Source organism: Thermobia domestica, chromosome 16, assembly GCF_964235325.1.
Source record: "Thermobia domestica chromosome 16, izTheDome1.hap1.1, whole genome shotgun sequence".
NCBI classification, from domain to species: Eukaryota; Metazoa; Arthropoda; class Insecta; order Zygentoma; family Lepismatidae; genus Thermobia; species Thermobia domestica.
The window spans coordinates 172644296-172658327 of record NC_137469.1 but is presented as its reverse complement, the minus strand read 5'-3'; the positions used below and the strand labels follow the sequence as shown (position 1 = coordinate 172658327).

At 37.1% G+C, this 14032-nt stretch overlaps 1 protein-coding gene across 2 annotated transcripts in view; it reads right to left on the bottom strand.

The window, feature by feature from the left end:
* Nucleotides 1–13233, bottom strand: part of LOC145673502 (phospholipid phosphatase 1-like) — a 322758-nt gene extending 309525 nt beyond the window's left edge. For both annotated transcript variants that reach the window (XM_081743272.1, XM_081743273.1), the window contains exon 1: nucleotides 12862–13233. In XM_081743272.1, coding sequence (XP_081599398.1) covers nucleotides 12862–13218 — 357 coding nt within the window. In that variant the 5' untranslated portion in view covers nucleotides 13219–13233. The remainder of the gene's footprint in view (nucleotides 1–12861) is intronic.
* Between the last annotated feature and the right edge of the window lie 799 nt (nucleotides 13234–14032).

Here is a 14032-nt window from a genome sequence, read left to right as displayed (position 1 = left end):
CTCATAATCACCGTCTCCTTTAGCCTAACCGGCATAACCGTGAGACGTAAAACTCAAAGATTTTATTTCATTTCAAAACGTAGTCGATAGTTTTGAAGCTACACCACTTGTGAATTCACTGACAACATTTGTTTTATTCCATTTATTTACCACGTTCCTTCCCTTTTTTTGCTCAACCTCTTCTCTTTGCCTTCTATCTCTAGGTCATAAAGTCTGCTCCCACGTCACGCAACGGACTACGCTAAATTATATTTCAGGAATTATATGATGACAATACGTTTCCCGGTAGCTGATTACTCCTTCATCATGTTTCTGTAAAAGTTGTGCTATCATTTTACATATTCTCTTTCATATAAGGAATATCTATGAATTTCTTAAAAGGGTCGAGTGTTACATTATTTATGGAAGTAAGGCTATTGATTCCTTAGACAGCGCACAAAAAGATACAAAGAAGTTTCCAATAGAAAATAAAGAAGTAATTGTCCTAGATTTGTACCTTGTGGAACTCCTGAAGGATTGTACGTCTAACTAAAACATACCGGGTTATTCAAAAAGAAGGAGCAGATTTATAATATTTATTTCTGATGAAAAACAATAGAGAGACAAACATACATCACTGGATAGAAAAAAGTTAAAAGTTTTAAACCCTCACCTATTAGTTACACTCAATACCTACAGCGTCGCTATGGTCTGTTTACAAGAAAATGATGGCGTCTCAAGAGAAGTCGTTCTGTGTGTTGGAGTATGCAAAGAGTGAATCGTTTGTTGCACTGAAACATGCATTTCATTGTAAGTTTAGCAAAGAGCATCCTCTCATAAACAGATTTACAAATGGTACAAAACAATTCGTAGAAGATGGTTGCGTATGCAAAGGGAAAAGGACTGGTCGTCCTCGCACGTTAGATGAAAATGCTCAGCGTATCCGAACTGCTTTCCAGTGTAGCCCTAAGAAATCCACAAACAGAGGAAGTAGAGAACTTGGAATTTCACAAACCAATGATATGGCGTGTGCTTAAAAAACGTCTGTATCTGAAGCCGTGTAAGATACAGTTACTCCAGCCATTACATCCTGGCGACCACGAAACAAGATTAGAATATTGCAAGATTTGAAAGATGACACTTTTTCTGAAGGATTATTTTTGCGCCCCAATGAATCAGCATTTCATATCTCTCGTAAAGTAATTGGCACAATGTTAGAATTTGGAGGACTGAAAATCCCGGTGTAGTCATCGAATATGAAAGATACTAGAAAGCTCAATGTGCTTTGGGCCATTTCCGTCAACAAAACCCTTACTTTTGTTTTTCTTTACGGAGAAAACTATGAGAGGAATTACATATCTCGACATGTTCCACGACTGGTTGTTTCCATAAATTCAACAAAATCGGAATACTTTTACCTTCATGCAAGGCGGCGTTTCACTTCACTTCTACCACGAGGTACGGCAGTTAGAGGTCTGCACGGGCTCAGGCTGAGCCCGCGGGCTTAGGCCCGACTCGACCCGTGGATAGGGTTCGGGCCTACGTAGCATAGATCACTTCGGGCTCCGGCCGGGCAGTAAATTTTTAAATATACAACCATATTTCTAGGGCGTTTTCGGGCCTAACTTTGTAAATATACTGCACAGTGATATTTATCGGAGCGTTCTTTCTGGAGAACTTCTAAGGAACATCTAAATTTGTAACTTGAAACCCCCATAGACCCAATTAAAATTCTGATTATCACTGTGCAATTGAGAGTAAAGCTAACTGTGTACAATGAGAAAATCCCTTATCCGGACAGCGGTATATTGTACAAATATACGGTATCCTCTTGCTTACTATAGTAATTAGTACCGAGCATACGTTATTCTTATACTACATAAGTCACTGCCCTTAGATGTTACACCATGCCGTTGCAGGATGTATGATATCAAACAGTCTTTCTTATATTACATACATATATGTGTTATCTTCGTCAGCTATATGTTATATACGTAAATTTGTATGTGATATCTTAACCACTTATATTGTTTCAAACGGAAAGTACGTACAGATGGAACACTTATACAGAAAGTATTATGAAACATACATTTTCAGTTATACGTTTGCTGTACGTTGAATCCAAAAACTACAGGATTTACAAATGTAACATACGATTTTACGTAAGTTATGTTACATTTTTTCTCGGTGTAGTAAAAAGAGAAATCAAACGTTGCCGAAACTGAGTTGCAATACAATGAATATCGAAAATATTACAAAATTACAAAAAGAAGAATATACCCCTATGTATTAGTGGAAAATAAGCGCTGCAGAAATAAACTGCAAAATTAAACATCTAATTGCTGTAAATACAAATACAATTTTGCGTTAATTATTAAGTTTCTATAATTCGGGCTTATTTCGGGCTCATTCGATTGAGTTGAGTTGATTTTGAGTTTAACGTCCCGTTCAGCAGCGAGACTATATGAGACGTGGACCTACTGATTAACGTGGAATCCGATCCGCATGAGTTTCCACCGATAATGGAACCCGGATCTCCTACGCCAAAGGTGCGTACGCTAACCGCTTAGCCACGAAGGAGCTCTGGGCTCATTTGATTAATCACACAGGCTCGGACCGGACTCGGGCCAAATGGCTAACATATATCAGACTCGGATCGGGCCTCATATAAATTTACGGGCCAGTCCGGGCCCGGGTTAAATATCGCCGCCCGTGCAGACCTCTAACGGCAGTATCTGAATGACACAATTCCAGAACAATGGATTCGAAGAGATGGGCAACATGATCTTGTTCATCTTAAGTAATCTCCAAGGTTACGAAATCTTACCCCCTTGCGATTTTTATCTGTGATGTTACATAAAAGACAGCGTGTATATACCACCAATGCCTACTGCTCTTCAGGTTTTGCGAGATCGAATTCTTACAGCAGTGAGTTCAACAACCAGGGACTAGTTACGAGTAATTCGTGTCTGGCAAGAAATAGTCTACCAATTCAACGTTTGTCGCAAAACAAATTGTGTTCACGTTAAACGTATAAAATAAAACTTCGAGCTTAGCTTTTCTCTATGCAGTGATGTATCGAATGTGTGTCTATCTATTGTCGTTCATCAGAAATAAATATCTTTAAATCTTGTCCATTTTTTTTTTTCGAATAACCATGTATATTCATCTTACACTTTCTTTCTATTGCCCAGTTTTTCTTCAAAGAAAAAAAATGTCCGATTTTTTTCTGGCTTTCAGGACATAACTATAAGGAATAACTTTATTGCATAAAACTCTTCATTATGTCGTTAGACCAAAAAAAAAAAAAAAGTACAACTTTGATTGACGAAAATTTGTAATTCTTTTTCATATCCGAAGCTATATGGGTAAAGTTACTCGAACCACTAGCTGGATTTAGCCATCGCCGCTAATCTAATGCTTGGTGCACGATATTCCAGGTTCAATTCCCGGTGGAAAATCATTGAAATTTGAAAGCATTACGGTGCCACCTTGAACTGTGGACCTATGTCTCATATACAGTAGCTTTAGCGTTAAAAAGGGACGCTAAACTTCAAGAAACAAAATGAAATTAAGTGAATTTTTTGAGTTTTACGTTCCACGATTATGCCGGCTAGGCTAAAGGAAACGGTGATAATGAGAAATCAATGAAATGGTGGAATGAAGAAAGTGGGAGGAAACGGGAGAACCCCTAGGAAACCCGCGCACACGGTGTTTGTCCACCACAAAGTTCATTTGGCGAAAGCAGCGTTTGATCCCGGGACCCCATGCACCAGAGGAAAAAGCTCTACCACTGAGCTCTACCGCGGCCATTCAAGAAATAATATTACTTGGACTTTTGAACATGATAAGTACGTTCATCAGGAATCAAACCCTGCACCATGCGTACAGAAGACATACTTGTTAATCAATTTGACAGTTTTTTTTAAATATACTCCCAAACTATGCTATACGTAAATGTTGGAAGTCACAACGGCTTTGTCGATCCCTCAGTCTGTCGACAGATATCAGAGCAAAAATAGTAAAATATATCGAGATGCAGTTTTTTGCAATTCAATTCAGCGCCCCAGGCCCCAACAATAAGTTCGACCTCCTCCATTAAGTCTCTATTTAAACCGGAAGTGGTTTAAAAAGTAATTTCCGGTTTCAACCTCGTATCGCCATAGAACAAATACGGAACAGATAGCGTTTTTTTAAAAAATGATTCAGCATCTCAATGCAATGTACACTCATGTCCAAAATGATTGTCGCATATCTATAACTATCTTCTTGTAAAAATATAATTTGATAATGATTTTACAGGGTACTTTTAATACTGATACAATGTGTATAATCGGAAAATGTATATTTGTGGTAAATTTCATAGGAAAAGAATTATAAATACGAAAATTAGAATGAGTAAAACAAAATGTTGCTAAACGGAAAAGAAAGTTTTATTTTTGTTTTATTGTTATTTACTACTCTTTTCACATGAAATTTGCCATATACAAGGTACATGTCTTTGCCAATTATACACATACTAACATTATAAGAAATACCGGGCGAATTCGTTATCAAATTATATTTCTACAACAACATATTTATAGACATACGACAATAATTTTGGACATGAGTATACCATGACTATCCTGAACACTATCAATACTGGATATTGCCTCCGATTTCAATACTGATTTCCACAGATAAAAAGAAAGAAATGACATATTTAAGTTTAACGTTCCAAGCACGGATGCGCACGAGCCGAGTCGAGACACAGCTCTTCCAATAGAAAAACATACAGTTTTCGAGTCGAAACATCACTTTTACAGCACATTTTCGAGACGAGACAGCCTCAAATCTTGTCTCCTGAGCATCCCTAGCCCCAAGCTTATGCCCTTTAGGCTAAGGCAGACAACGATTAAGACAAGTGAATGATGATGCAAGAATTTGTGGAATGAGAATGTGGGAGTACCGCGAGAAAACCCACGGACACGATGTTGTTCACCATAAACTTATTTGGCCGGGGATCGAACATGGGACCCCACATACTAGAGATAAGCAGAGTACCACTGAGCCACCGTGTCCCCTTTCCACAGATCAAGAACAGTAAGAAATATTGAGATGCGGTTTTCTGCAATTGATTCATTATAACAAAGATAAGTTCTATCTTCTCAATTATTGTGCTACCAAAATGTCTTGAGCCGTGGCAAAAATACGAACTAAAGCTCACACCCGGACACACCCACACGTTGAGCCAATAAGGGTTCAGCACCTGCTAAGCGAGAGAGCCTTAGCGAAAGAGAGTGGAATTCCTTCAGCCAATAGCAGCGCCTGAAACGGAAGACTGGGTGTCAAGTCAATGTGGTATATTTATAACTGTCTATCCAAATCAGAAGTGGTTCAAATTAGTCATTTCCAGTTTCAACACTTATCCCCATAGAACAAAAAATGGTAATAGATAGCTGCAAGCAGTTTCCTGAAATCGATTCACGGTATATCAAGAAAACATATCGTCACAACCCATGACACTCTACCAAAACGGAAGTGGTTGAAATTTACTACTACTTCCGGTTTCGATACTGATTTCCGGAGAGCAAAAACTTGAAAAGAAATATCGATATTTGGTTTTCTGCAATCGATTCAGCTTTCCAAGAATATGTTCTATAACTTTTTACCAAAACCGGAAATGGTTTAGATTTACTCCTACTTCCGGTTTCAATACTGATTTCTATAGAGCAAAACGGTGAGAGACATTACGATGAAGTTAAAAAAAAAGCAATTGATTCAACTTCTCAAGAATAGGTTCCGCCTTTACCATTAACTCTCTATTGAAAGTGAAAATGACTCAAATTTAGGATTTCCGGTTTTAATATTTATCATCATCATAACACAAAAATGGTAATATACAGCGACAAGTGGTTGTCTGCAATCGATTCAGAGTGTCTAGAGAACGTACTATCACAAACCTCAACACTACTAAAACCGGAAGTGGTTTAAATTTACTACTACTTCCGCTTTCAATACTGATTTCCGTACAGCAAAAACGGTAAGAAATACCGAAATGCAAATTTTCTTTTAATCGATTCAGTTTACAAAGAGTAGATTCTGTCTTCTCCCTTAACCATATATTCAATTCGGAAGTGGTTCAAAATAACGATTTCCGGTTTCAACTTTTATCACCATAGAACGAAAACAATAAGCCATAGCGAGTAATGTTTTTTTTAATATATGTATCCAGCATCCAAGGAACAGGTTATATCTTTGATTTTATCAATTTATTGCAACTTATTTTCTTTCTCTTTCTGTTAAAAACTGAAAAAAAAAAATATATATTTCACTTTCTGATTTAGCTCTTTCTGAAACCTTGGGTTCTTACTCGACTCGACGAGGACACAAACACAGAGACATCGAAGACAGTAAAACAAGCCCATGCTAAAAATAAAATGTGTCGTATAAAGAGGGGGTTCTCAACCTGGGAATCGAGACACCTAGGGGGTTGCGGGAGAAATATATGTGGTCATGAGTGGATTACATGTTCGCGAAGGAAGTGGAAAAGATAAATGTAATTATGATCGAGTACTAAAATAAATAAATAAATAAATAAATAAATAAATAAATAAATAAATTTCTTATTTTGAGAAACACTTTTATTTCCATACTTATTTGTGTCGTCAAATACAGCAAAGAATATTGAATAGCTGAAGAATCGTTAAAATAAAACAACTGGATTTAAAAAGAAATAAAATTGGTGAAGAACTTCATATTGAAATAGGAGGAAAATACAAATACAACGAAAAAGCATATTGAAATACAATTCAAGACAAAGACAAATATGAAACCTGAACCTGGAGTAATTTCACTAGACTTCACAGACAGCAATAATCAAAAACGTTATTAAAAACCGAAAATTACTTAGAATCAGAGTCGCTGGCAAGAGGATATGTGATAAAAGAAGGTCGTGATATGAAATAGGTTGAGAAAACTTAGTGCAAAGTCTAGATTTATCGGCCTCGTAGAAGCAACACTCAAAAATTTTGCGGCCGACAACCACGGGGCTGCGCGAAACACTGGTTGGGAAAGACTGCCTTAAGGAATTACATAAAAAAAAATATCCACCTTACACATACATTTAAATGAATACTGACGAAATAGAAACTTCGTAAACAACAGTTGAGAAATTCGTAATTATATGATTCCCAGCAGCGACCAGCCAACCGTATATCGATAAACTTACGTAATGACCATAACATAAAAATCTAGTACACGGAACACAAGATGTTATTCTCATAGAAACGGAACTGAGCAACTAGCCCAAATGTTAAGTCAAATGAGAAACTAACAGTTAGAACGAAAAACTTACTGAAAGCAATTGACTTTATATTTAACTTAAAACTGGTGGGTTATGTAGGTAACATTATAAGAAACTAAATGGATGAATCCAAATAATTTTACATGGGAAGAATATAGCATGTGGGGAAACATAACAGGTGATATTACTGTATTTATTTTTCTTATTAAATATCTAAAAGTCTGTCTTGGATACTTTCACACAATCTCATGAGTTCCACACGGTTTGAACCTACGAACACTAATTTTTGTTTTCTATTAGCGATTCTTAGCTATTTCTTCTGAACTTTTTCCACCGCGAAATCACTATACTCTGGAATTGAGCCCCGGTCACACGCATAACAAGCATACGTGATAGCCACTTGGCCACCATAAATATTCTCATCACCTCCCCAGGAAAAGGGAATAAAGAAGATGAGAGTTAGTTGTGATAAAGCAAACGAAACCTGCATAGTAGACTAAATTTTATTAAATTTTGGAACTGTTTGTCGTTCTTAAAGCATCATTATAGTATTATCAAAGTTCGATTGTTCATTTTCAGTGAAAAATTAATGCTCCCTCCCCAAATGATGGGCGCAAATTGCATTCTAAAACTAGTCTCAAGGTATTCGTGGTCCTATTTTAAGGACGTCGCTATTTGGTGTACATTTTTAAAATACTTTGCAAAGGAGACAATTGAACATATAAGGTAAGACTATTATAATTTACGTAACATTAAATTTATATGTCGGTGATTGTGTAGAGGCTTAAGCAGTGCTTCAAAATTTTACTTCGACAAATACAAAACTGGAAAGTATTCCGCAATGTAAGCTTCTGCATTGAATGCATTATATATAGCTTCTAGACATTGTCCAATATTAGCAATACCATTTAAATTATTTGGCCAAAATAGCAAACGATCCAATTTACCCGTTAGTCCAATTTATTAGTTTAACTTCTCACCGTTATGCCCTTTAAGGTAAGACAGACAAATGATAAGACTAATGAAAGTGAATGATTGTAAAATTAACTCTTTTGTGCTCTGGAAATTGAACTATTCAGTGTTGCCACCAATAAAGGACACTGAAGTTTTAAGTTTAATTTACTGAAAATGCTTTGTGAAAAGAAATGTTTAGTAGCAGTTATTATTGTTAACAAATGACAACTAGAACATATATTTGACAGTTTAGTATTCAAGGACTGGGCTTGTCCTTACGCCCTTGCCTTGTGGATATATTTCTTGTGTTTGAGCGCCGCCACTGTCGCAAGCAGTGAAGCATCATTTTTTTTAAATGGCAAAATGAAATATTTCAGTTTAACGTCCCACGATTGTGCTTGTTGGCTAAGGGAGACGAATTATTAAGGTAAGTGAATGATGAAGGATCAATTGATATACGTCTCGTGTTTGGAGAACATTATACAGGGTGGCCCAAAAGTAGGTATACATCCCTGCATTGATCAAATATAACATTCTAACTTATGGGTATATTTGCTTCGGCTGTTCCGAGCTTAAGATATAAGTAAAAAGACATTAAGAACAAATAATAAAGAAACTAAGTCTACCTGATAGATAGTAATAAGAAATGATATAAAATGCAATGAGCTGATCAGTACGGGACTGTATACCTACTTTTGGGCCACCCTGTACTTAAACTAAAATTGAAGGTAAGGAGTTAATCAACCACATTGACTACTACTGTCGACTTGCGAGTGCTATAAGAAAAAGCTTGAAGGCATACTTCATTAGGAAGTTCCGTCTCAATAGGTGCAGAGGCTGTCGCACAGCATCATTTTTAAGTTTACAAAAAAAAAAAAAAAAAAAAAAAGTTTCTTGGAAACTACATATGAAGATTTAATCTCATACTTATCATTTTATTCAGGTCAATACGATTTATCTTTTGCTATGTGTCTCAACTTTAGACAATTATTTTTAGTTAAACACTAATAATATTGTGGGGTTCGTAATCCGTTCAGTAACTAATCAAACAATAATCAATAAATAAAATAATTAAAATATATAGAAAAATACTTATGACAGTTCACAATAACAATAACTTTATCTTTGAAAGTTGTACGTATTTTCTGGGTTTTATGAAAAATTGGTGAACTGATCATTGGCAAAAATTATAATTTAAAAATGTGTTATCATGTACTTAGAGGAGATATCTTCTATTTTAGCTTGCTCTAAAACGCTCAACAAAATAACATAAACAAGTATAATTGTACGCTTTGAATTGTGATATAAAAGGTCACATATAAGCGACGCGTCTTTTGACAAAAATAAAGAAATCATAAAGTAAACAATTGGAAATTTGCTAAGTCACTGTTTGATTAGCATCACTATCAAAAATAATATTTAAGGAGTTTGGTTTACAAACTCCTTTATATGTATTCGGCCGTGTGTTTGTCCGTTCGTCCGGGAGACAAAAATTCTCAAGAGCTACTTGATGGATCACTACCAAATTTGATCAGGATGAAGAGGCAGGGACGTAAATAAGGGCTCCAAGCCATCAGGGGACCCCAAATCATGAAATGGGACGTAGAGAAAGGGCCCCACTCCACGCTGTCTGCGGGAGGGCCCCAAGATTTTAGTTACGTCATTGTGAAGAGGGTCAAAAGTTAGGAACCATATTCGCTTTCGCAGCCGATATTCAAGCCGGAAATGGTAAGAAATCAACCATTTCCGGTTTTTATATTGATTACTAAGGACCAAACACGGTAATAGACAGAGAAAAGTGGTTTTCAGCAATTAATTAAGAGTCCCCAAGCTATATTTCATCTGGACTCTAATCCCTCTATTGAAACCAGAAGTGGTAGAAATCTACTATCACTTTCGGTTTCAATATTGAGAAGATAGCACACCATACAAACCAAACTCCATCACGTGATGTACACGTGACAATGTTACTTGTTACCAAAACAAAGATTTGGCTTACCTAAAACAGCCAATTCCAGTAAGCAAGCACGTCTACAACAGTTTAAGTTTGCCCTTAATTTTCCTTGATCGACTTAACCTTAGAAATCCTCTTTGTATATGGCTTTGCCAAATGTAAATTGTTAAATCACCCTTGGAGGCCAGATAACTTTGACTATAAACCTTTCCATGTTTAGACCAGATGTAAGAATGAAGATTGCCCAAGAATGCTTGCGTGTTAGACTTAGCCTTAGAAGTTCTCTCGTATAATATATGGCTTCAGTATTTCCAATATCCTTTTTCTTCTATCATGAATGAAACAGGACATAATTATATGTGTTCAAAGATATAGTGGGTGATAATTCGCGATTAGAATTTAATGTGAATTAATGTTAGCAAATGCGTGTTTCTATAGTTATGCAACAGACTGACAATCTCGGAACCAATGTCACTTAGTGTTGCCACGAGACGAGACTTCGGGTTGTCTCGTCTCGAAAACGAGAAGGGACAAGTAGTCTGTCCCGTCTTGTGTCTCGCCTCAATGGGTTCTGTCTCGTCTCGTTTACGGGACGAGACGAGACGAGACACGAGAAATGTCTCGTGGCAACACTAGTGTCACTCAAAGTTTAAAAACCTGTGCTAGGATGGTGGGAAGTGATGTCTGGGTGTGACTAGTGATGCTATTATTATCCAAATCCTATTCCGAACCAGGTCGTTTTAGTACAGGAAGAAGGAAAGCGTTCCTGGTATTGAAGGCCTAGGAGGCAGTATCTACATTAGAAAAATATCTATACGGACACATTTTTAAAGATCCTGTTTTCTCCCTGCCCAGTTTGGTTTACTGAACTCCGGCATGAAAACAAGTTAGTCGTGTAAGTCAATGCGCTTCTTGTCAAAACGTTCCTGGGTCAAAGTCTTGCTGTTAAGCAGTAAAACCACACGAATGATAATGCGGTACTAGTGCAACATCTAAATAAGTAGTAATTGCGCTTTTGGGTGCAAGAGAAACTGTGTTTAAATTATAGTGGACACATAGTCTTGTTCGGAGAATTTGACCACCAACTTCTCCTTTGAAGGGTTTCTACTCATAACTGTAGGTGTAATATTTCTATAATTGAAGCTTGCAACAACGTCCAAAGGAGAAAACAACGTATTTTTGTTTGGTTCAAATCCTTTCTATAAATGTGAGCAAACAACTTGATAACTAAGATAGATGATGACACCTTTAAAACCAATATTATACATTTAAATAACATTTTTTAACACGCACTTGATTAATCCATGTTACAAAATTTCTAGTTTGTAGATTCGCATATCATAGCACCGATGTTTAATATGGACTCGCACTCTGATCAATCACGTAGGTGTGACGTTTTTTCACTTACAGTTACATCATAGGGCTATCAATTTCTTTATCTGAATTGCCTACATAAAAATTCAATGTTCCAGATAAACGTCGATAAATAAAGTAAATATTGAGTCGCAGAAATAGCCAAGTATTCCATTATAAATGAAATATAATTTCTAGTTTAATGTATCAAACTTATTCACTATAGGCTAAAGAAGAGTGTACAGGTGAGGTGAATAATACTTGAGCTAGCGGTAGAGAACAGGAAAACTCCGAGAAAACCCACGTATAAGATGGCTTGGACTCAAATTTACTTTGTGGGTATTTAAATAAAAGGGTTAAGAAAAAAGCTCATGAAATGTTTAATGCGTAGTATTGTATTCTACAACGCAGAATCATGGACACTACAAAAAAGTGACGCAAACATTTACAGATTCGAAATGCTGATGTGGAGAAGAATACAGAAAATAAGCTGGGTCGAACGGAAAACCAGTTAGGCCTATGGCATTAGTAGAGGAGAGAAGAACAATATTAGATTTAATTAAAAGAAGAGAAACAGTCTGGGATATTAGATGATAAGGAACTACATCCCGAGGGACGTGATAGAAGTTACAGTGAAAAGAAATATAGGGAAGACCAGAACAAATATGAAATTCTTAATGTTCTTCCTACGATAATGCCCTTTACGCTGAAGGAGAAAAAAGTACCTATGAAAGTGAATGACTAGAAAAGAATTGGTAGAATGTTAAAGTGGGAGGAAAAGATAGAACTTTGAGAAAACCCTCAAACATGATATCCCCAACAAACTTACTTCGGCTGAAATTGAACCAGAGACCACCCCCACAAGAGTAAGTGTTCCATCACTGAGCCATAATGTCCTGAGGGACGAAAAAGGTTACATTTGATTAACGATACTAAAACAGAAAATTATGGCAAGACGATCAGGTTATCTGGGAAGTGTAGTGTAAAGAAGCTTACCAGTTAAGGACAAGTGACCTGTCAGTAATGTCCTGCCAGAATACGTATGATCATTATTCTTCGCCACCAGAGATTCCACCGTATTTTGATAACACACTAACATTTTCATCTTTAAATTAAATATTGTAAAACAATACCTGACCATGTGTTTCTATATTTTTAGAGTATCCTCTGCTAAACCTACAAGTCGCGAACTAGAATCGAACTGGCAACCTTAGGTTTAGCAAAGAGCGCTCTACCAGTGTGCCATCAATTTTCCCGCCATACAAGAACTTCGCAGGTGACGATGGAAGGAAGGTCACCTGCTATGCTAATGAGTGAAATCGGAGAGACTCACCTGAGCTAATCCTGGCAGTGGGATGCTGTAAACCACCTGTTCTCGCAGCCCCATCACTGTCATGGCCGTGGTTGTGAATGAACCTCCTCCTCCGCCCCAGTGCAAAGGAACCGCCGTTCTGCAGAAGCACCACTCAGCCAGTCGCACCTTGAACGCACCCGCCTCTTCCACGTTGGCGTCTATCCAACTTGGTGACCTCACACACACAAACACCCATCGCCGCAAACAGGAGTAACAAGTGCAAAAAGAGGGGAGAACGACATCGCACTCCCGACGCCTTCGCTCTGCGGCTGAGTCCACGGCTCGGCGCTGGCTGACTGAGGCGGTGCTGTGCTGATCACATCTCGATCGTGACATCCGGCCAACTTTCGAGAGCCACTCATTCGGAACGCAATATAGTTATAATAATTACGGCACGCCTAAGTAGCGGAAATGTCAACGCAACTGCTACAAATTCTTTCTAAACATACAACCTGCCAACAACTATTGACATCTAATGCAAGATACCGCTAATTGAAGGCGGTGTCTGATTATAGAAGAGATTCCCATTCTACTCTCATTTCTTATATTACTAGGTACCTTAATACAGTATAAGTGATCTAATGTTATTTATGTATCAATTACAGAGCTCAAAACAGGAACAGACATGTGATTCATAGGATAACGTTACTCCTCCTAACATAGTCAGTCGTGCTTAGGTTAACGCCCTTATTCAGCACTAAGGTTATGTGAAACATGTAAGTATAGTTTAACATGTGATCTAAATCAAAAGTACTTTCTCACTATATATCGAACCCTGATCTCTCGTATTATAAATGAGAATGCTAACTATTAAGGGTGTGGAGTAGCCACGCCATCATTGTTTTTTATGGGGAGGAAGTATTCCTTTATTTTATTTGAAATCAACTAGAATTTAAATCATGTGATTTTAGTGATTTCTTCATTATATTATTAATACAATATAATACAATACAACAGTGGCGTATTTAGGGGGGGCTTGCGGGCTTAACCCCCCCCCCCGAAATCTTACTTACTACAGTAAAGTATATGAAATATCTTGCAGAATTTTCACATTTTCAGGCAATGTCCCCCCGAAAGTTAGCAAAGCCCCCCCGAAACAAAATCATAAATACGCCACTGCAATACTATAATATATTTAAATGTTCTTCAC